The 22,279-nt window shown below is 38.5% G+C and overlaps 1 protein-coding gene across 1 annotated transcript in view; it reads right to left on the bottom strand.

Annotated features, from left to right (window-relative positions):
• Positions 1-22,279, bottom strand: part of Kpna1 (karyopherin subunit alpha 1) — a 56,856-nt gene that overhangs the window by 26,966 nt on the left and 7,611 nt on the right. The window contains exons 2-3 of the mRNA XM_021208963.2: positions 12,526-12,659; positions 5,970-6,077 (exon numbers count right to left, since the gene is read on the bottom strand). Coding sequence (XP_021064622.1) covers positions 5,970-6,077; positions 12,526-12,654 — 237 coding nt within the window. The 5' untranslated portion in view covers positions 12,655-12,659. The remainder of the gene's footprint in view (positions 1-5,969; positions 6,078-12,525; positions 12,660-22,279) is intronic.

Below are 22,279 nucleotides of genomic sequence, written 5' to 3'. Positions count from 1 at the left end.
GGGGAGGGGAGGGGAGGGGAGGGGAGGGGAGACAAGAAAGACAGACCAGCCAGACAGGAAGGCGCTGATAGTAAGAAAGCCGTTTAAGTAGTAAACACTGAAGAAGACACGTTATCATTGTTCACGTAGCTCAGCATATGGCTATTATTGCTACCAAAACTAAATATAAAAAATTTAAAGGTTGAATAGGAGAGATGGCTCAACAGTAAAGAGCACTGGCTGTTCTTCCTGAGGACCCAGATTCAAGTCCTAGCACTGAAAAGACAGTTCACAACCACCTCCAGTTCAGAGGGATTGCCATTTCTCTTCTGGGCTCCCTGGGCACCAGGAACCCAAGTAGTATATAGGCATACAAACAGACAAAACATTCACATGCATAAAATACAAAATTTAAAGTTCTTTTTCATGACCTCTAAATCTAAAGCACCTGTTCCACATATCTGTTATATCAGTCATTTCTGTTCTATTCTTTTAATTTATGAGACCAGGTAGCATGCATCTCAGGCTGGCCTCAAACTCTCTGTTTAGCCAAGGGTAACCTTGAACTTCTGATCTTGCCACCAATTCCTGAGCGCCACCAGACCAAATTTATGTGGGACTGGGGATTGAACCCAAGGTTTTATAGGTAAGCACTCTGCTACCTAAGACATCCCATAGCCCCAGCCTATTTAATCACATACCAAACTCCTATCACTAATAGGTAGTTTCCCTAGTTATTTGTTAATATCTGGGCTTCCAGATTAGTATAATCTTCTTGATACCCAGTAACCCTGTCTTTTGTGTTTATTTTTTCCAACAGATGTATAGAGATATAAAATTGTACAATTAATAGGGAAGCATTAAGTATTTCTATGCACATTAACCACTACTACTGATGGTTATCAGTCAAGAAATGTTCAACTAATACTTAGTAAAGGAGGTGGCAGTGATCTTGCAGAAACTACAGATTCTAACCAATGCCAAATTCAAAACTTGAGTCTGACTCCTGAACAAGTGTTCAGGGTCTGGAGAGATGGCTCAGCGGTTAAGAGAACTAACTGCTCTTCCGAAGTTTCTGAGTTCAATTCCCAGCAACCACATGGTGGCTCAAAACCATCTGTAATGAGATCTGATGTCCTTGTCTGTAGACAGCTGCAGTGCACTTATGTATAATAAATAAATAAATCTTTGGGCTGGAGAAAAAAGAAAAAGTGAAGACAGCTACAGTGTACTTACATATAATAAATAAATCTTTAAAAAAAAAACATAAGTGGACCTGGTTTTTAAATAAAGATAAAATACTTTAAAAGAAAAAAAAAACATAAGTGTTTAAGGGACTACAAGTCTTCATACATGCAAAATATGTACACCTATGTGTACATAATAGTGTTATATATAGTAAACAGTTATCTTTTTCCTTTTTATATACCCTCACTTTCAGATTTATATGATCGTATTTAAGTTACAGGACATCAAGAAGAGTGAACATTACACAAAGATTTTTTTTTTTTAAAGATTTATTTATTTATTATATGTAAGTATACTGTAGCTGTCTTCAGACACTCCAGAAGAGGGCGTAAGATCTTGTTACGGATGGTTATGAGCCACCATGTGGTTGCTGGGATTTGAACTCTGGACCTTTGGAAGAGCAGTCGGGTGCTCTTACCCACTGAGCCATCTCACCAGCCCTACACAAAGATTTTTGCATCCTCTCCTAGGAAGAAGGCTAGTTACACAAAAGCTATACCATTTTAGATGAAAGCATGTCTTCCTTATCTTTATTTGAAGCTTCATATGGTTTAAAAAGTGTATGTATGCCTAATAAGGAGTAGATTCTGATACTAATTTTATGTGTCAACCAGGTTACCTAGACAAATATTAGTCTAAATGTTACTCTGCAAGTATAGATGTGATTAATATTTAAATCAGGACATCTAAATAGAACAGATTATGATTGCTTCTCCTAATGTGGGGTGAAATTAATTAGCTACAGGTCTTTTAGATTGAAGTTTCCAGAAAGGAGAGGATTCAGTCTCAGAATACAACAATACTTCACGAGTTTCCAGCCTGCTGACCTGCCCTCCAAACTACTTGGTTGCCAGCTCCCATCATAAAGGCCCTCCCTCCCTCTCTCCCTCCCTTTCCCAGCCCCTCTCCATGGTTCTTTCTCTAATAAACTCTGAATAACACATCTAGGACACTATATTCTGAAGAGATGACTGAGAAATTAAGAGCTCTTGAAGAAATACCCAAGTTCTGGTCCTAGAATGCACATTGGGACACTCACAAGTACCTATAACTCCCACTCTAGGATATCTGATGCTCATTCCTGGCCTCCTTAGATACAAGTATGTACTCGCACAGAGCGAGTTTTAAAACCAACACTACTACACTCACTTAGTATCCCTTTTAGTAGTTGGAAAGACAGACTGCCTATCTCTGTGTCTTTTTTCAGTGTCACTCTGGCTGGCCTTGAACTCACTCTGTGGACCGAGCTTGCCTTGAACTCAAGAAATCTGCCTGCCACACCAGAGTGCTAGGATTAAAGGTATGCACCAGACAGATCTTCTAAAGGCCTGAGAAAGATTTATGGCAAACAGATTAAAATGTTGGCCACAATTTCTGTTTGAGGAAAATCCAATCCCTCTTAGCCTAGGCAAACTGTAACATTTCCCACAGAAGTTTTACCAACAATCTCTTAATACATTCCCATCAAATTAATGCTTGAGACCATCATTTGTGGGGCTTGGATGCAGCTCATTGGCCGAGCTATTCTGGTATACACAAGTTCATAAGTTCATCGATAAGATACAAAAGTGTTCCAATTGTTTTCTAATGAAAACTGGATGGATATAATTACTACTACTCAGAGATAAATACTATTAGCATTCTGAAATACTTCCTTAGTTATAGCTACTATACATACATAAACCTATATAAACCTATATATATATATAGGTTTAGCACTCATCCATGTCTTTATACATTTTTTAAAATTTTTATCCATTTATACTTGACAATGACCTCCTATTAGGAAAATAGTCTGTCTTCCAAACTGTGGTCTACATTGAGTTATGCTTTATTTTGTAGTATGAATATGACTTGAATTTATTTTGAGACACGTATGCGACTTTGGGCCCATTTTCTTTTCATCTTTCAATTTTAACTGTTTCAGTGTTATATGATCAGAATGGTACATTAGTGAGCCTGTGTTATCTGTGGTTTACTTTGGAGTTCTCAATTTATTTTTATGAAACAGATACAATTGGTCAGTGTGTCATCACTTCATCCTGAGGTACCAATCTCAACCTAAGCTGCATCATGGACACTTAAGCTTCTCTCTGTTCAGAGTTCATTCTCCTCAGATAAGTTTCTTTCTTTTGGGGGGAGGGGGGTTTGGGAAGGAGGGTTGAGACAGGGTTTTTCTGTGTAACCCTGACTGTCCTGGAATTCGGTTTGTAGACCAGGCTGGCCTCAAACTCAAAGATCTACCTGCCTCTGCCTCCCACGTGCTAGGGGGTTATAGGCATGCACCACGAATTTATATCTAAATTTATATCCAAGTAAGTTAAAAAACATGAACTCTTAACTATTATTGTCTCATAAGTTCAGGCCTTATCTGCTTCAAGATTTATTTATCAGAATATAAAACTCAAATGCCATTTTACCACAGAATGCACAGTTCTTAAAACAATGATATAAAAAAAAAAAAAAAAAGAGTGAAGTTCCAGTGAAATGAGGTGCAAGTCTTACATAAATGCATCATTACCAACTGGAAGGCCAACCTCAACAGTCTACAAAAGATGTAATTCTAACCATTGTATCCTGGCACAGGCAAAACTATGGAGAGAATAAAATAATCAACAGCTTTGTGTGTGTGTGGGGGGGTGATAAATAGAGGAGTTTTAAGGCAGTAAAGCTGTGTATGATCCTACTAAGTGAGGACCCAAAAGTAAACAAACCTCAGGCCTCAGGCTCCAGGTGAGAAGGTATGTTAACAGCAGCTCATTAACTAAGCTATCACTCTGATAATTGGGCTAAGGAAGGGAGAGGCTGTAAACGTAGGTAGTCAGAACAGTACAAAGAAACCCTGTGCTTTTGTTTTGGTTTGGTTTTTGCTTTTTATTTTTTTACTGTTTTGCTATGAAGCTAAATGGTCTAAAAACTTCACTCTATTAAAAATTCCAGGGCTGGAGAGATGGCTCAGCGGTTAAGAGCACTGACTGTTCTTCCAGAGGTCCTGAGTTCAATTCCCAGCAACCACATGGTGGCTCACAACTATCTGTAATGGGATCCAATGCCCTCTTCTGGTGTGTCTGAAGAAAGCAACAGTGTATTCACATAAAATGAATAAATAAATCTTTAAAAAAAAAAAAAAAGAAAAGAAAAAAAAATTCCAGAAGGAAATTATACTCTGTCAAATCTAAAAAGAACCTTCTTTGTTACATAACTGGAGAGCTACGTAGTGACATAAAACACAATAGTGTACCTCACACCACCATTTGTAAAGGAAAAAGGGAAAACATCTGTTTTCTTTCACACAGAGGTTCTCATAAAGAATAAATAATAAATGAGTATTAGTGACTACCAGAAGATATTTGGCGACTGAAATGGCAAATACAAAAAAAAAAAAAAAAAAGCCATATACAGGGCTGAGGTGTGGCTCAGAGGCAATGCTGTTTGTCTAGCCTAAAAAGGCTGATTAGTTAGATCTCCAGCACTACAAAGATGTATTTTATTAGACTATATTAACAGCTCAAAATAGGGGGCTGAAGAGATGGCTCAGCGGTTAAGAGCACTTGCCATTCTTGCAGAGTACTTGGGTTCAATTCTTAGCACCAACATGGCAGCTCACAACCACCTATAACTAACGCTAAATCCAAGGGATTCAGCACCTTCTTCCAGCCTCCAGGGGCTTCAGGCACACACATATATGCAGGCAGAACTCATACACATAGGGTAATAAATATATCTTTAAAATATACAGACTTGCCATGCAGTGGTGGTACAGGCCTTTAAGCCTAGCACTTGGGAGGCAGAGGGAGATAGATCTCTGTGAGTTCGAGCCCAGCCTGCTCAACAGAGTGAGTTCTAGGACTGTCAGAGCTACAGAGAAACCCTGTCTCAAAAAAACAGAAATAAGCCGGGCATGGTGGCGTATGCCTTTAATCCCAGCACTTGGGAGGCAGAGGCAGGCGGATTTCTGAGTTCGAGGCCAGCCTGGTCTACAAAGTGAGTTCCAGGACAGCCAGGGCTACACAGAGAAACTCTGTCTCGAAAAAAAAAAAACAAAAAAACAAAAAAACAAAAAAACAGAAATAAGAAAAAAAAAAAGAGAAAACGTACTAATTGCTCATTATAAAGGGATCTAATGACATTTTCATAAATGCATAGCATATTTTATATAATTAAAATTATTTTATTATATATAATGCCCAGAAACTCAGCAGATTTGAGTACCTGTATTTTCTGTACCTTTTATGCAACACCCAAAACTATCTAATACTTCTGATACAGAATCTAGTTTTCCAAATGCACAACTCCGGGGAGGGTACACATGCCATAGGTGCATGTGGTGGTCAGGACAGAGGGAATCAGTTCTCACCTCCACCTTATGAGTCAGAGTGCCCTGGAAGTCACTGAGCCACCCTGTCTTTCTGAACTTCCTCCTACGATGTACTTTCTGTACCGCACACACCCTTCACTGTATACATTATCGAGTACAATGAGATGTTTCAACACATGTGTTTTACAGTTTTGTTTTGTTTTTGAAACAGTATCTGTAAGGCCAACGAGGGCCTGGAACTCTCTATCCTCCTTCTTCAGACTCCCTAGCACTGGGATTACAGACAGACATCACCATGCCCAATTTACTTAACCTTTCTATTAATCTGGAAGGGAAAACAAAAAACAAAAAAACAAAACAAACAAACAAAAAATATCTCTTACCTTCATCATAATACCAAAGAGTTTTTTATTATCATACTTACTGGTGCCATCTCCATGTTATTTATCTGGGCCTCATGAAAGCCACCATCAGACATAACTTCTTCTTCTGTTTCTTCTTCTGCTGTAGCAACATTTCTTCTCTTGAATAACTGAAAAGTAAAAGACTGTTAGTCATATAATTTTAACACAAGAGAATTCAGCACCTGTTCTACCACATTATCTATACCAGTACCCAAGAGCATAAAACTTAACCAAGAAAAACCTAATATTGCATGACATAAATGTGATGACAATGACAATGATGATTACGTCAACAACCCACATGGATGAAAACAACTTTTTGTGCATGTTGGAGCCATCACCCTCAACACTTGGTGAGAAACAGCACAAGGCAGTCTTAGCAGTTCTTCAGGAAAAAATGACAAAGACACTATTAGAATGATTCAATACTTCATCTTAAAAACCTTCAAGGATAGTATATTGAGGTTTCTAGAGTTGCCAATCTCTAGGAATCAATGACAGTAAAGGATGACTATATGAACAGTATCTTTTAGAGTATCATTAATTTTCTGAGGCAACACTTTATGCTGTCTAAGTCTTCAAAACCTACTACTAAGCTTGTACCACTCATCACAATTTGAACTAGCTACAAATTAATTGTAACAAGTGGCCACCATACTGTACAATCAGCTCAAAAATTTAGGAATTCAGGGAGATAATAAAAGCAGTGATAGATGCAACTAGAACCTGAAGCTCTACAGAACACACTTTCAACATTACTGGTTCAGGTGATGTCAACCACCTATGCGACTAGGGATAAGTAATTCATAAAATGCTTAGAATGGAGCTGTGCACTCATGATATAGAAGCATGGAGATCTTAGTGAGTTCAAGGCCAGCCTACCTTCACAAAAATGCTTAGACTGGTACCTGATACAGCAAATACTCAAGAGTTAACTATTATCCACACTGCAAAATATTAATTGGTTCAGTTCACTAATTGAGAGCTGTATAGTCATTTAACAAAAAATGATACTAATTTTCCTTGTATAGTCAATAAAATTTGCAAACTAAAAAATGTGACTTTTAGGGCTGGAGAGATGGCTCAGTGGGTAAGAGCACCCGACTGCTCTTCTGAAGGTGCAGAGTTCAAATCCCAGCAACCACATGGTGGCTCATAACCATCCATAACAAGATCTGACTCCCTCTTCTGGAGTGTCTGAAGACAGCTACAGCATACTTACATATAATAAATAAATAAATAAATCTTTAAAAAAAAAAAAAAGTGACTTTTATATAAGACAGAGAAAAGTGACAGAGTAAGACTTTTCTATGCCTGTAACTTCAGAAATAAAACCCTGTTGTGGCAGGTGTAGTGGCACACACTTTAATCCCAGCATACAGGACACAGAGGAAAGCAGAACTGCTCTATGTAGACAATTCTAACCCATCCAGGGCTACACAGGCTACATAGCCAGGGCTTACAAAAAAAATAAAGAGATAAAAAGGGAAGCGGGGAGGGGAGGTAAAGGGTAAGGGAAGGAAATAAATTACAAGGAAGGAAAGAGATGCAGACTCATAAAGTATTACCAACACTCAGAAATGAAGCACATCAGAATAGTTTAAAAATAAGAAAAGAGAAATTAAGACCATTCTATAGTTTATCATCTGATTTCAAAGATGTGAATTGTTAATTATGCCTAACACAATGAATAAATTTTTAAAAAAAAAAATCAACATTTATCATTATAGACTTCAGAATTGGGGGAAGTACTTAAAAAGAAAATGCACAAAGAAGTGACAGTAGCATTGAGAAAGCAGTCTGAAGGAAAACCGTTCCAACATTCTAAGAGGATCTCTATGTTTGAGGGGCTGAGGTAGAAGGACTGACAGGAGTTCAAAGATGGAGTCTACACAGTAACTACCAGGCAGGTCAAAGCTATGAGACAAAACCCCAGTTTCTACATGACCCCTACTCAAAAATCTACTCAACTCTAACTTTAGCAAAAGGAGGGAGTTAATGCGTCTAGAAAAGCCATTCTCACCAGTGAGTCTCAACCCCTTTGGGAGGTTAAAGGACCCTTTCACAGGGGTCACCTAAGTCCACCATGAAATAACAAATATTTATAATTCATAACAGTAGCAAAATTGCAGTTATAAAGTAGCAACAAAATAATTATACGGTTAGGGGTCACCACAGCATGAGGAACTGTATTAAAGGGTGGCAACATTAAGATAGTTGAAAACCACTGCTCTAGAAAACAAATGAGAGTAATGAGAAAGGATCATTGTAAGAAAAAGAAGAAATTCCCAGTAAAAAAAATCTCAGTACAATAGCTACACAGCAAGTCCACAGGATAAGCAATATTAACTGATCCAAGAGAAAAAAATTATACTGGGAAGGACCCCCACAAACACACACACACACACACACACACACACACACACACACACACACACACATTAAAGCCAAAAATTTTCTGAAAAGTTTACAAATAAATACAAAGTTAAACTAAAAAACAAAAGCTCAAATTAACAAAACATTGTACTAATATATGGCTTTAGTCCCAATATTTTGGGAGGTAGAGGCAAGTGTGGTCTACACAGCAAGCTCCAGGACAGCCAAAGCTAAATAATGAGATCCTGTCTCATAAACAAATTAATAACCTAGCTATAGAAGGGGATGACTAAATGTTACAAAGTTAAAGCTAAAGAAATTTAAAAAAAAACACAAAAACACTTAGTGGGGGGAGGTTTGCTTGAGAGATTACCTTAGTGGTTAAGAACACTGCTACTCTTCCAAAGGACCTGGGTTCAGTTCTGAGCACCTACCTAGTGTTCACAACCATCTCTAATTCTAGTTCCAGGGGATCTAACTGAGCCTCTATGTCTTCCACAGGTACCAGGCGTGTACAGAATACACAGACATACATAGAGAGAAAACACATAGAAAAAATGCAAAAATAAAATATTTTTTAAAGGGATGGAGAGATAGCTCAGTGGTTAGAAGCATCCATTGTTCTTGCAGAGGACCAGTCACCCCAAGTTCATAGCTCCCACATGGAGGCTCACAGTTCCTGGATCTGACATCCTCTTCTGGCCTCCATGCATGCACATAGTATGCATACATACATAAATACATGCAGAAAAAAATACCCATACACATAACACGTAAATAAATAAATCCTAAAAAAGGAAAGAGGGCTGGAGAGAGATGGCTCATCAGTTAAGAGCACTGAGTGCTCTTCCAGAGGTCGGTCCTGAGTTCAAATCCCAGCAACCACATGGTGGCTCACAACCATTTGTAAATGGGGTCTGATGCCCTCTTCTGATGTGTCTGAGGACAGCAACAGTGTACTCACATGTATATAATAAATAAATCTTAAAAAAAAAAAAAAAAAAAAGAAAACAAAACAAAACAAAAAGAAAAAGAAAAAGATAAAGAAAAAGAAAAAGAAAAAGAAAAAGAAAAAGAAAAAGAAAAAAAGAATGAAAACTCCAGAAAAACAACAACACCACCACATTACATAAAAGGAAACGTAGCTACTTAATTCCATGATGGATACTGCATACACTCAAGAATACAACTGTACTAGTAGAAACAAACAGAAAGGATGCTGCTATAAGAACTTTACCTAGCCGGGCATGGAGGCGCACGCCTTTAATCCCAGCACTTGGGAAGCAGAGCCAGGCAGATTTCTGAGTTCGAGGCCAGCCTGGTCTACAGAGTGAGTTCCAGGACAGCCAGAGCTATACAGAGAAACTCTGTCTCAAAAAAACAAAACAAAACAAAACAAAAAAAAACTTTACCTACCACAAAGGAACATCAGTAGACACTTTAAACTCACCAATATGTAGAAATTACTCATCCACAAGCGTTAAAAATCACCTTATCTCAGAAACTGCTGGTTAATTTTCAAGTATTTTAATACTATTTGGCTTCCCCTACTATGTGTGCCAATCACTTACAAAGTAAGACTGTACAAAGGAAACATAACTGCCCAGACAATCACGACCTGCATGTCTGTGCGACTACCACATACAGAACAGGATACCTGGACTCATCAGCCAAGCCAACTGATGGGAAACACAAATAGTCCAGATTGTATCAACCTGTTATTCCAGAAAATATTTCTTGTAACTAAAAGTACCAAAGCCTTCATTCTGCATCACTTGTTTTTTTGTTTTTTTTTTTTTAATGAACTTTATAGCAATATCTTATGACCAAATCACATCAAGTCAGCAAAAATCTGTAATTCATTAAACACAAAATAGGTTCTTTCTGTACAGAAGAATGTTTAGTTTCAACTGTCTGAGAACTAGACAGGGGTCATTTATACACTCTACCTACACAACAAACATGAAATTCTACTCTACTAGAAGATGGCACTAATAGATGCAGCTAACACTTTGTTCTTGGCAGTACCAAATGCTTGCCACACTTCACTCAGACCTAACTGCTGGCATAAGCCAGTGACTTTTCCAGATGAATGACAAAGCAGCTGTGGGGGAATCAACAGTACCAAATGATTTCCCGTTTTCCTGATCTTCACTATCTTATAAACCAAGCTTGAAGTATTAATTAGCTTTGGCAGTTTAGCCATACAAAACAGAATTTATAAAGTGGCCAAGTTAAGATCACTTGGGGGGGGGGGGTGTCTTTGGTTGGCCTAGAACTCCCTCTGAAGCTGGCCACCAACTTAAAATTATCCACCTTCTATTTTTAAACAAGAGACAGGGGCAGGCTCAGGGTTGGTGGCATAGCTGTTATCCAGTACCCATGATGCCCTGGGTTTGACCTCCTATATATAATAAAGCAAAAAATATATATATATATATCCACCTTCCCCTGCTTCCCAAGTACTGAAATTAAAGGTATACCATCATACTTGGCTCAAAGATTTTTTTTTTTTAAAGATTTATGTATTTTTATGTCTATGAGTGCTCTATCTGCATCTACAGAAGTAGGCATCAGATCCCATTATGGATAGTGTCTTAGTCAGGGTTTCTATTCCTGCACAAACATCATGACCAAGAAGCAAGTTTAGGAGGAAAGGGTTTATTCCGCTTACATTTCCATACTGCTGTTGATCACCAAAGGATGCAGGACTGGAACTCAAACAGGTCAGAAAGCAGGAGCTGATGCAGAAGCCATGGAGGGATGTTCTTTACTGGCTTGCTTCCCCTGGCTTGCTCAGCCTGCTTTCTTATAGAATCCAAGACTACCAGCCCAGAGATGGTCCCACCCACAAGGGGCCTCTCCCCTTGATCACTAATTGAGGAAATGCCCCACAGCTGGATCTCATGGGGGCATTTCCCCATCTAAAGCTCCTTTCTCTGTGATAACTCCAGCTGTGTCAAGTTCACACAAAGCTAGCCAGTACAGATAGTTTGGAGCCACCACATGGTAGCTGGGAATTGAACTCAGAACCTTTGGAAGGGCAACCAGTGCCCTTAACTATTGAGCCATCTATTTCTCCAGCCCTCAAAGCTAAGATTTTAAATAAAGCAATATTCCAGAAAATTAAAGCCCTAGCACAATTTCAGATTTTTATACAATAAATAGGGTAAACTTCCAACTATAACCACAAACACTTTTAGTCAAAAGTATGATCATATTTTTCAATTTATATACTATGGATGTTGAGCTTCTGCTTTTAGCAGTTAAATAAATAAAAAAAAAGTTATGGAAATTTTATAACAGAATTGAAACATGAATAAGCTATCACAAAAAATAATAATCAGTAAGGTGAAAAATTTTGACATTGACACAAGGCTGCAAAGAAAAATACCATCTTTACCTACTAAACCAAGTGCTGTCCCAAGTTTTGAAAGTCTGTAAACTACGCTGTCCTCAAACTAGCAATAATGTTCTTGTCTCAGCTTCCCAAGTACTTCAACTGTAAGTGTGACCTGCCAACCAGCTTTGTCCTGAGCATTTACAAAGTGAGAGACTAGCCAGGCGTGGTGGCACATGCCTTTAATCCCAGCACTCAGGAGGCGGAGGCAGACGGATTTCTGAGTCCGAGGCCAGCCTGGTCTACAAAGTGAGTTGCAGGACAGCCAGGAACAACCCTGTCTCAAAAAAAACAAAAAAAGAGTGAGAGACAAAGTCCTCAATCTTCATGTCAGTGGCACTTACTACCACCCTGGGACACACATGGCAGACAGAAAATCAACTTCCACAAGTTGTCCTCTGACTTCCACATACGTCCTTGGTTCCAAAATGTCTACTCCTACCCTGCCACACAAACATCATGCACACACATTAAATAAATGTAATCTTAATAACAACAAGAATAATTCTATTACTATTATTCTAAAAGCATTATCTAAAATGTCCTTTTGGATAAAATACACTGAGAAAAAAAAAGTTGTGTTCCCTGAAATTTTACTTCAAAACATTAGGCATTAGAACTGTACAGAGCATCCACAGCACACAGTTGGCAGTCATCAGGTTAAGAAAACCCTCAAACTCTGTTTATCTTAAACTTCTCAAACATTTTGTAACAAGAGGCAATGCTCTGCCATGAGACTTCAGTAACACAAGCAAATCAGAAGCATGCTGCACTTTTAGACAGTTGCATCACAGGCTTACCTGCTCTTCTCTTTTCTGCTTCCGTAACTGCAGTCCTTCTTCCTCCCTCCTCCTGCGCATCTCATCAGGATTCAGAGATTTGTTCTTGTAACTTTTCAGGCGAAAGTTCTCTTTTCCTGGTGTGGACATGATTTCTAGAGGAAAAGAGAGAAAACAGATGAGTTTTAAGAGTTTTATTATTCAATGAGCTCTGTATTTAACATACATACATACATACATACATACATACATACATACATGTATATTACACACATACACACTCACCAAAAAGGTTATTTTCAAATTTTCTTTCACTTGTTTCTTGGGAGAGAGGACCCCAGCACACTGTATGGAGGCCAATCAGCCTACAGATGGACCACCTTGGGTTGTCAGGTTTAGTGGCAAGCATCTTACTCCATAGTCTACTTCACAGTCTGTACTGGCTAGTTTTGTGTCAACTTGACACAGGCTGGAGTTATCACAGAGAAAGGAGCTTCAGTTGGGAAAATGCTTCCACGAGATCCAGCTGTAAGGCAAAGAGGGAGGTCCCCTTGTGGGTGGTGCCATCTCTAGGCTGATAGTCTTGGTTCTATAAGAGAGCAGGCTGAGCAAGCCAGGGGAAGCAAGCCAGTAAGTAACATCCCTCCATGGCCTCTGCATCAGCTCCTGCTTCCTGACCTGTTTGAGTTCCAGTACTGACTTCCTTTGGTGATGAACAGCAGTATGGAAGTGTAAGCTGAATAAACCCTTTCCTCCACAACTTGCTTCTTGGTCATGATGTTTGTTCAGGAATAGAAACCCTGATTAAGACACTGTCCCATTTTATTTCTAATAGCTTAATAAAAATATCCAACTCAACAGTTCTTATGAAATTAATGGGTATGTACAACTATCACCAGATTGAACTTGAGTATTTTATCACCTTAATAAGAAACCTGTTTCATTTGACTATGGTATTTATTTTAGACACTTCATATAACTGAATCATGTGACATGCAATCTCTTGTTGACAGGTTTCATTTAGCCTAATGCTTTTAAGACTGACTTTCACTGTAGCAAATTATCAATATTATATTCTTTTCTATGGCTAACTAATATTGCATTGTATATCTCTATAACAACTATATCTCTCATCAGCTAAGGGACATTTGGATTATTTCTACCCTTTAGCTATTATGAATTACACTTTTATAAACATTTATGAAGAAGGTATTGTACGGATACATTTTCATTGCTTGTGCATATATAGTTATGAGTGGTCTTGTGGGTCACAGTAATTCTATGCTTTAATCCCTTGAAAAACTGCCAACTGCTTTCTGAGGTGGCCTTACCATTTTATATGCCAACGCTGAGCTACAATTTTCTACATCCTAACTAAAAAAAAGTCTTTAATTTAATCACCCTAATACATAAAGTGGTATATCATGGTTTTGATATGTAATCTTCTGATGACTAATGAAGTACTGCAGATTTCACAATTATTATCTAAATATTTATCTCTCAGATCCTTTATTTTTAAATTGAGTTTCTTAGTTTTTCATTCTTAAAAGTTGTTAAGAGTTTTCTGGTTTTTATACATTATAAATAAAACTCTTAAAAATCTTAATTTTAAGATGGTTTGGTGGTTAAGAGCAGTTGCCACTCTTGCCAAGGACCCGGGTTTGGTTCCTAGCACCACATGGTGACTAGTGCCCACAGTTCAAGCTCCAGTCCATCTGAAGCCCTCTTCTATCTTCCAAGGACACCAAGCACCCACATGGTTACACAGACATGCATGCAGTCAAAACATTCATACACATAAAATTTTTCCATATTCATTTTAATGAAAGGTCTAATGTATTTCTTTTCTTACTCATGCTTTAGCTGTCTGTCATATGTAGAAATCCTTAACCTTACATTCCTAAGAGTTTTATACAGGTTTTTTTCTTAAAGTGGTCCATTTCAAGTTAATGCTTGCACATGATATGCAGTTGAACTTTATTCTTTTGCATGCCTATACAACTTTCCATATGGTATTTGGTGATCTTGGTTGGCACTTGCTATAGAAAGCATGCTTGTGACTGCCCAAAATTTGTATCCTAAGTCCCAATGTGAGGTGAGTCCAGTATGATTTCGTCATGATAGCAGACCCCTCAGAAATGAGATCAATTCCTCTATAAAATGCATGCCTAGTTGTACATGGCAGTCAAGAAGCATAGACAGACCTGTTGAAGCCAGCCTGGTTTACATATTTTGTTGCAGGAAAGCCAGGGCTACAGAAACTCTATCTCAAAAAGATGTGAACAGGGTTTACTTGTCCCTCTGTCAAGTGAAAAGACAACCATCTATGAACCTCTTGCCAAAGATTAAATCTTGTACTTTCTAGCACCCCAGAACCATGAGAAATGGGTTTCTGTTGCCTGTGAAACATACGGCTGCCTGACAGTACTCCTGCTGGCAATTAGTTTGTCATACACACACACACACACACAGAGAGAGAGAGAGAGAGAGAGAGAGAGAGAGAGAGAGACACAAACACAGACACAGACACACACACACACACAGAGAGAGAGAGAGAGAGAGAGACAGAGAGAGAGAGAGAGAGAGAGAGAGAGAGAGAGAGAGAGAGAGAGAGAGAGAGATAGTTTAGTTTTAAGCCTTTCAATTCTATTCAACTGCTCTTTGAATTATCAATACCTTATGTAAGTTTTAGAACAAGGAAGTATATGAATTCCTCCTTATGTTCTCTTAGAAGACTGCCTTGGCCATTACAGATGTCTTGTACTTCCACATCAATTTTCAGAACCAGTCTGCCAAGTTCTACAAATCAGCTCAGATTCTATCAGAACTGTAATGAGTGTACAGATCAACATGGAGAGTATTGCTACCATAACAAGCTAAATATTCATTTATTAAGCAAGTTAATTTTCTATGTATAGTTTTGATTTTTCTAATGGTTTTTTTTTAATCTTTATTTCAATGTGTGTGTATGTGCCTATTTGTGTGTGCACCATACACATGCCTAGTGCCTCTTGGGACACCAGAAGAGGGGGTTGGATCCCTGGAACTCAAGTTACAGACAATTGTGAGCCACTATGTAAGTGTTGGGAAGCAAACCCAGGTCTTCTGCAAGAACAAGTGCTCTGTACTGCTGAGCCATCTCTCCAGCTCCCCATATAATATTTATACATCATTCTGAGCATAAATTTTATTTCTTTTGCTAAGCATTCCTCAGTATTTTTCTTTTTTTCTTTCCTTCTTCTTTTGTCCTAGTGAATCAAATTTTAATTTTATTTTAGGTTTCCCATCAAGTGTCTATAGAAATCAAGTGTCTTCTGGGGTTGTTTGGTTGGATTGTTTGCTGGTCTGATTTTGAGACAGTGCTTGAGGTAGCCCAAATTGGCCTCAAACTCCACTTCCTAAGGACTAGGATCCTAGGCATGGATCACCACACCCATTTTCAAATGATTCTTTGATATTAACCTAAATCCTCTTCAATACTGCTGCACTATTGGTGCTAGCAGTACTTCGGTGGGCATACAAGCTCATTTCCTGGGGTGCTCGCTTTACTTACACTTACCAATCTTGATACCTTTTTGTCTTAACTTTTCTGGTGAAAGTGGTCAATACAAAGCTGAACATAAATAGGAAACAGACATTCAAGGAAGGCAGCCATTAAGCATGACTGCCTACAACGTATTTTTTTAAAGGTTTTTCTTTTAACTTACATGTATTGTGTTGTGTTTGTGTGAGTGTATGTTATGGTACTTGGATGCCCACAAAGTCCAGACAAGGGCATCAAAACCCCAAAAGCTAGAGTTACAAGTGGTTTTGAGTACTGGGAACTAAACTAAGCTCCTCTGAAAGTGCAGGAAGTGCTCTTGTGTTTTTAGTGTGAGCTCAGCTTTTACCCCTGAGCCATCTCTCTAGCCCAGAAGTGCTCTTAAGCACTACAGCATCTGCTTCCCATGGGTGTGCTCTACTGCGTTGAGAAGCTCCTTTCTACACGAGAGTTTCTACTGCTGAATGAATTTGGATTTTTGTCAAGTGCTTTTTCTATGTCTACTGAGATGTACTTTTTGGTTTTATTTTACTAATATACTACACTAGCATGTTTTAGACTTTAAACCATTCTTGCATCTCTAAGAAAGAAAATCCTGCCTGATGTGTTAAGTCTTTTTCACTGTTGGACTCCATTTGTCCTCTGTTGAGAATTGTGTTCAAGTTATGATATTGGCCTGTAGTTTTCTTATGAATACCTTATCTGGCTTTGGTATAAGAGTTTAGTATGGTCTTTATAAAATGAAAGACTGTGTAAAGATTTAGTACTGAGTCTTCAGATGTCTGGTAGAATTAGGAGTGAAGCCAGAAGACCTAAGCTTTTCTCTGTGAGCAGCTTTTCTATAGCTCCACACCTTTTATGCTTTCATCTAAGCCTTTACTGTGATACAACTGTTGATCTTATTTTTATAATCCTTTTAAAGGTATCTAGCTAGTAATGTCCCCAACTTTGCTTCCGTTTTGTATACAGTAACCACCCCACTTCCCATGATTTTGCTTTCCCAAGTTTCAGACATCATAATCAACCACAATCTGAATCTACAAAATTCCAGAAATAAGTAACTCATAAGTTTTACACTGTTTATCATTCTCATTGTTGCTCAAATCTCACACCATCTCACTCCATATTGTCAGATGAGTAAATCACTGCTTTGCCCAGTATATACCAGTATAATTCTACATCCATTACCTACTTGTTAGTAACTAAACATTTTTGTCATCGCGTCAACTGTTGGTATACTGGTTCAGTATTACCCAGTTTCAAATGCCCATTGAAGGAAAAAGAATGTCTCACCACAAGGCAAGGGAGGAATACTGTACCTGATTTACAGTTTGTTTCCTCACTGACCTACCACCTAATTGTTCTGTCCACTACTGAAACTCTAGTAATGAAGCATCCTCACTCTTAACGAATTTTTCAGTTATCCTTTCATTTACCCCCCCCTCTCTCTCTCTCACACACACACACACACACACACCCTCTTTACTATAGACCTAGTAAGACCTTGTCTTTGTTGGGGCCAGAATGAGGGCGGGGGTTGTACAGCTAAAGAGATGACTCAGTGCCTGGCAAATACAGAAGTGGATGCTCACAGTGATCTTTAGGATGAACACAGGGCCCCCAATAGATGAGCTAGAGAAAGTACACAAGGAGCCGAAGGAGTCTGCAACCCTATAGGTGGAACAATAATATGAACTAACCAGTACCCACAGAGCTCGTGTCTCTAGCTGCATATGTAGCAGAAGATGGCCTAGTTGGCCATCATTGGGAGGAGAGGTTCCTAGGTCTTGCAAACTTTATGTGCCCCAGTACAAGACGCCAGGGCCAAGAAGTGGAAGTGGGTGGGTAGGGGAGCAGGGTGGGGGGAGGGTATAGGGAACTTTCAGGATAGCATTTGAAATGTAAATAAAGAAAATATCTAATTAAAAAAAAAAAAAAAGAATGCATCCTACTCTTACAGATGACCCCAGAACCAGAACCCATGTCAGATGGATCACAACCACTGTAACTTCAGCTCCAGACTATCTGACACCCAGGCCACCACTGCAAGCATCTACACAGACAGATGCCCCCAAAGACTCAAGCCCCGCCCCAAGAGGTCAGATATAGCACAAGCTTGTGATCCCAGAACTTGGGAGGCAAGATCAAGATTTCAAGGTCACCCTCAGCTTCATAGCAAGTTCAATACCGGTCTGTGCTACAAAAACAGAGCCTCTTCCAAAAAAATTTTTTTCCAATTAAATTTCTAAAATCTAAAAATTTTTTCACAAAAATTAACTATTTAGTCATTCTTTTTCCTAAAGAAAAATGCTGATTTTAGCTGAGAAGAAACCCCTTTAAACCTAAAGACAAAAAAGTCAGAACTTGGAGCTGGAGAGATGGCGGTTAAGAGTACTGACTGCTCTTCTGAGGGTCCTGAGTTCAATTCCCAGCAACCACATGGTGGCTCACAACCATCTGTAATGAGATCTGATGCTCTCTTCTGGGGTGTCTGAAGACAGTTACAGTGTACTTACATATATATATAATAAATAAATAAATCTTTAAAAAAAAGTCAGAACTTGTTTGTACGCAGTAATATGTCTGTACAATGTGTGGCCAGCTTGGTCTACAGCGTGATCTCCAGACAGCTTGGCCTATACAGAGAAACTCTGTCTCAGGAAATAAACAAACAACATACCTATAATGCCTTTGCCACTGCTTTGAGTAACAGCTCTACTCTGCCAATCTATATCCAAAACTCACTGAATAAAGATGCTATTTTTATTTTATTCAAACATTATATACTCCCAGCATGCTAAGTCAGCCTATCCCTCCTGTAAACCTGAAACATATCCTAAATGGGCTAAACATTTAATAGCTATAATACCAATAATGGGACACCACAAAATACATTTTAATGCATATTGATATTTTATCTGCATATATGTCTGTATATCATATGTCTGCTTGGTGCTCACAGAGAAAAGAGGGCACTAAATCCCTGGGACTGCAGTTATAGATAGTTGTGAGCCATCATGTAGGTGCTGGGAATTGAATCCTCATGCTCTGCAAGAACAACCAGTGCTTTTAACTGCTGAGCCATCTCTCTAGCCTCCAAATGCAAACTCTAATTATATTATAAGAAATGACATACCATCTTATTAGAAAATATGTGACTTTAACATGGAAAACTAAAACTACAAGAATGCATTGCTACAAAATCAGAAAGATTTGAGTTACATATAAACCCTAAGAAGTATGAAGTATATATAGACTTCTAAAGAGTTGTAGGTTCCTAATAATACTGAGTGTATTCGAAGTTTCTTTCCACCAATCAGGAAGCTTCACAAGACATTCCAGGTACCTCTTAAGATACAGACGCTAAAAACTAGGCTGCCAGTTGAAAGTCACTGCAATAGTCAAGACTGTTTCATCTGTTCTCTGCAGATAGTCAAGCAACCCTCCTAACCCCTTCAGATACTCAGAGTAAAGAAACTAAACTAGAAAGTCCGAAACAGTGCTTTTCAGTGCAAGCTGAATTAATAAGCCACACCCACAAAGCTTCAAATTTGGTTTTGGCACTACATTATAAAGTGAACAGATGGAAAGTCTCAGTCGAGAAATACAAGAATGGAAACATAAGAGAAATAAGGGAACAAAAGAAAATGTTATCACACGTGCACATGCACACACACACAAATCATACACAATCAATAGTCTCAAAAAGAGACTGCTCTTACCGAGGACCTGACTTTGTTCCCAGCACTCATGTCAGACAGTTCTCTACTTCAGAAGAGGGCGTCAGATCTTGTTAAGGATGGTTGTGAGCCACCATGTGGTTGCTGGGACTTGAACTCTGCACCTTTGGAAGAGCAGTCGGGTGCTCTTACCCGCTGAGTCATCTCACCAGCCCAGCCCTCCAGTTCTCTACTTCTAACTGCAGCTCCAGGAGCTCCAACATTCTCTTCTGGCCTCTGAGGGGATTCACACACACACACACACACACACACACACACACACACACACACACACACTTTTTTTTGTTTTGGTTTGGTTTGGTTTTTCAAGACAGGGTTTCTCTGTATAGCCCTGGCTGTCCTGGAACTCACTTTGTAGACCGGGCTGGCCTTGAACTCAGAAATCCGCCTGCCTCTGCCTCTCGAGTGCTGGGATTAAAGGTGTGTGCCACCACGCTGGCTTCTTTTTTTAATCTTAAAGATTAAATATCAAGAACAAAATTAGGGGGCTGGAGAGATGGCTCAGCGGGTAAGAGCACTGACTGCTCTTCTGAAGGTCCTGAGTTCAAATCCCAGCAACCACATGGTGGTTCACAACCATCCCTAATGCGATCTTGATGCCCTCTTCTGGAGTGTCTGAAGACAGCTACAGTGTACTTACATATAATAAATAAATAAATAAATCTTAAAAAAAGAAAGAAAGAAAAAGAACAAAATTAACAGAAAGATGACATACATCTTGAGTTTAAAATGAACAGACCATTAAAATACAAAGTCTTCGTCTCTGTAGGGTGCTACATGCCTGCAATCTCATTCGCTGGGAGGAGCAGGGGAAGGCCAAAATCAATTCCTAGTTTGAGGCTAGTCTAGGTTAAATGTCTCAACAACAAATCTCACATCCACAAGGAACTTCAACAAATCAGACGGCAAACAAGGAATAGTCAAAAACAAAAGGCAAAATTAAAAACAAAACTAAATGGATCAAAAATCTGCTCAAATTCATCAGCTGTAGGCAAGCCTATAGGGCATTTTCTTAATTAATGATTGATGTGGAAGGGACCAGCCCATTGTGGGTAGAGGTCACTCCTAGGCTGGAGGTCCTGGATTCTATAAGAAAGCAGGCTGAACAAGCCATCAAGAGCAAGGCAGTAAGCAGCACCCTCCATGGCCTCTGCATCAGTTCCTGTCTCCAGGTGATATGGACATGTAAGCTAAATAACTGCTTTCTTCCTTTTGGTCATGGTGTTTCATCACTGCAGTATTAAGCCTAGCTAGGACAAATGGCAAATGCCCTTAATGTCTTTGCCATCTCTCCAGTGCCAGTTGCAATGTTTTTACTAAACTTATAGAATCTTCTGCTTTTACAGAAAACATGATTAATTTTAGAAAATAGAGACTTGTAATATTTTTGTGTAGTGCATCCTGAGCAGATATTAAGACAATGTATCTTTGCACTATATTAGAAGGCTTTTTTTTTTTTTAATTTGCTATGTAAGTCAAAAAAATTCTTCACCTTGAATTTCGGCATGGTAGGATCAGGACAGAACTTCCAAGCACTTCTGAAAAACTAATAATGCTACCATTTTGTACTAGGTATTTACATGAATAATAGTCTCAGCACTATTAATTTTAAAATCAAAATATCAATCAACTCTTAAAAATGCTGAAGATGTTCTACACCTTACAACATCAAACATTCGGCCAAGATTTAATATTTCATATAAAAATAAACACACAACAGACTCATACAAATTTGCTTTAGTATTTAATAAATGGTAAAAGTACATTTATATCAAAGAATTATTTTAAAATAATTTCTGGGTGCTGGAGAGATGGATCAGTGGTTAAAAGCACTGACTGCTCTTCCAGAGGTCCTGAGTTCAATTCTAAGCAACCACAAGATGGCCCACAATCTAATGGAATCTGATGCCCTCTTCTGATGCATCTGAAGACAGCTATAGTGTACTCATATATATATATAAAATGAATAAATCTTTAGAAAAAATAATTTCTTTGTGATTTATTATCAGAAAATGCTTCATATGTCTTCCTATTTGTATTATACCTACATACTTTGACTGCATAAAAATTTCTTGGGCAAAAATGGTCTCTAGCGGAGAAAGTTATACACATTCACCTTGATATATATTTTACAACTGTGAATATTCACAGCTGAACCACAATGAGTACTATGATTCCACAATGCTACAGCCAAGAATAAAAGTAGGGCTCAGAAATTCAAGACAGGTCATTTAAAGTGTCCTGTATAATCTGGCATGTCAAAGTTGAGATGCAATCAACTTTAAAATTCTTCTTACCTAAGGAACAAGAAATAGTAAATTTTCCAAACCTCGGAGACAAATTTCCAGTTTTTTAAGGGTCCACAGAATGCTTTCTTATAAAAAGATCTATGTATACATATGGATGTTTTGTCTGCATAGACATTTGCACAAGAAGATGGTATCAAGCTGGGTGTGGTGGTACACGCCTTTAATCCCAGCACTCAGGAGGCAGA

Source organism: Mus pahari, chromosome 12 (genome assembly GCF_900095145.1).
Source record: "Mus pahari chromosome 12, PAHARI_EIJ_v1.1, whole genome shotgun sequence".
Lineage (NCBI taxonomy): Eukaryota > Metazoa > Chordata > Mammalia > Rodentia > Muridae > Mus > Mus pahari.
Note: the sequence above shows the minus strand (reverse complement) of the source record. Positions and strands in the feature narration are given on the sequence as shown.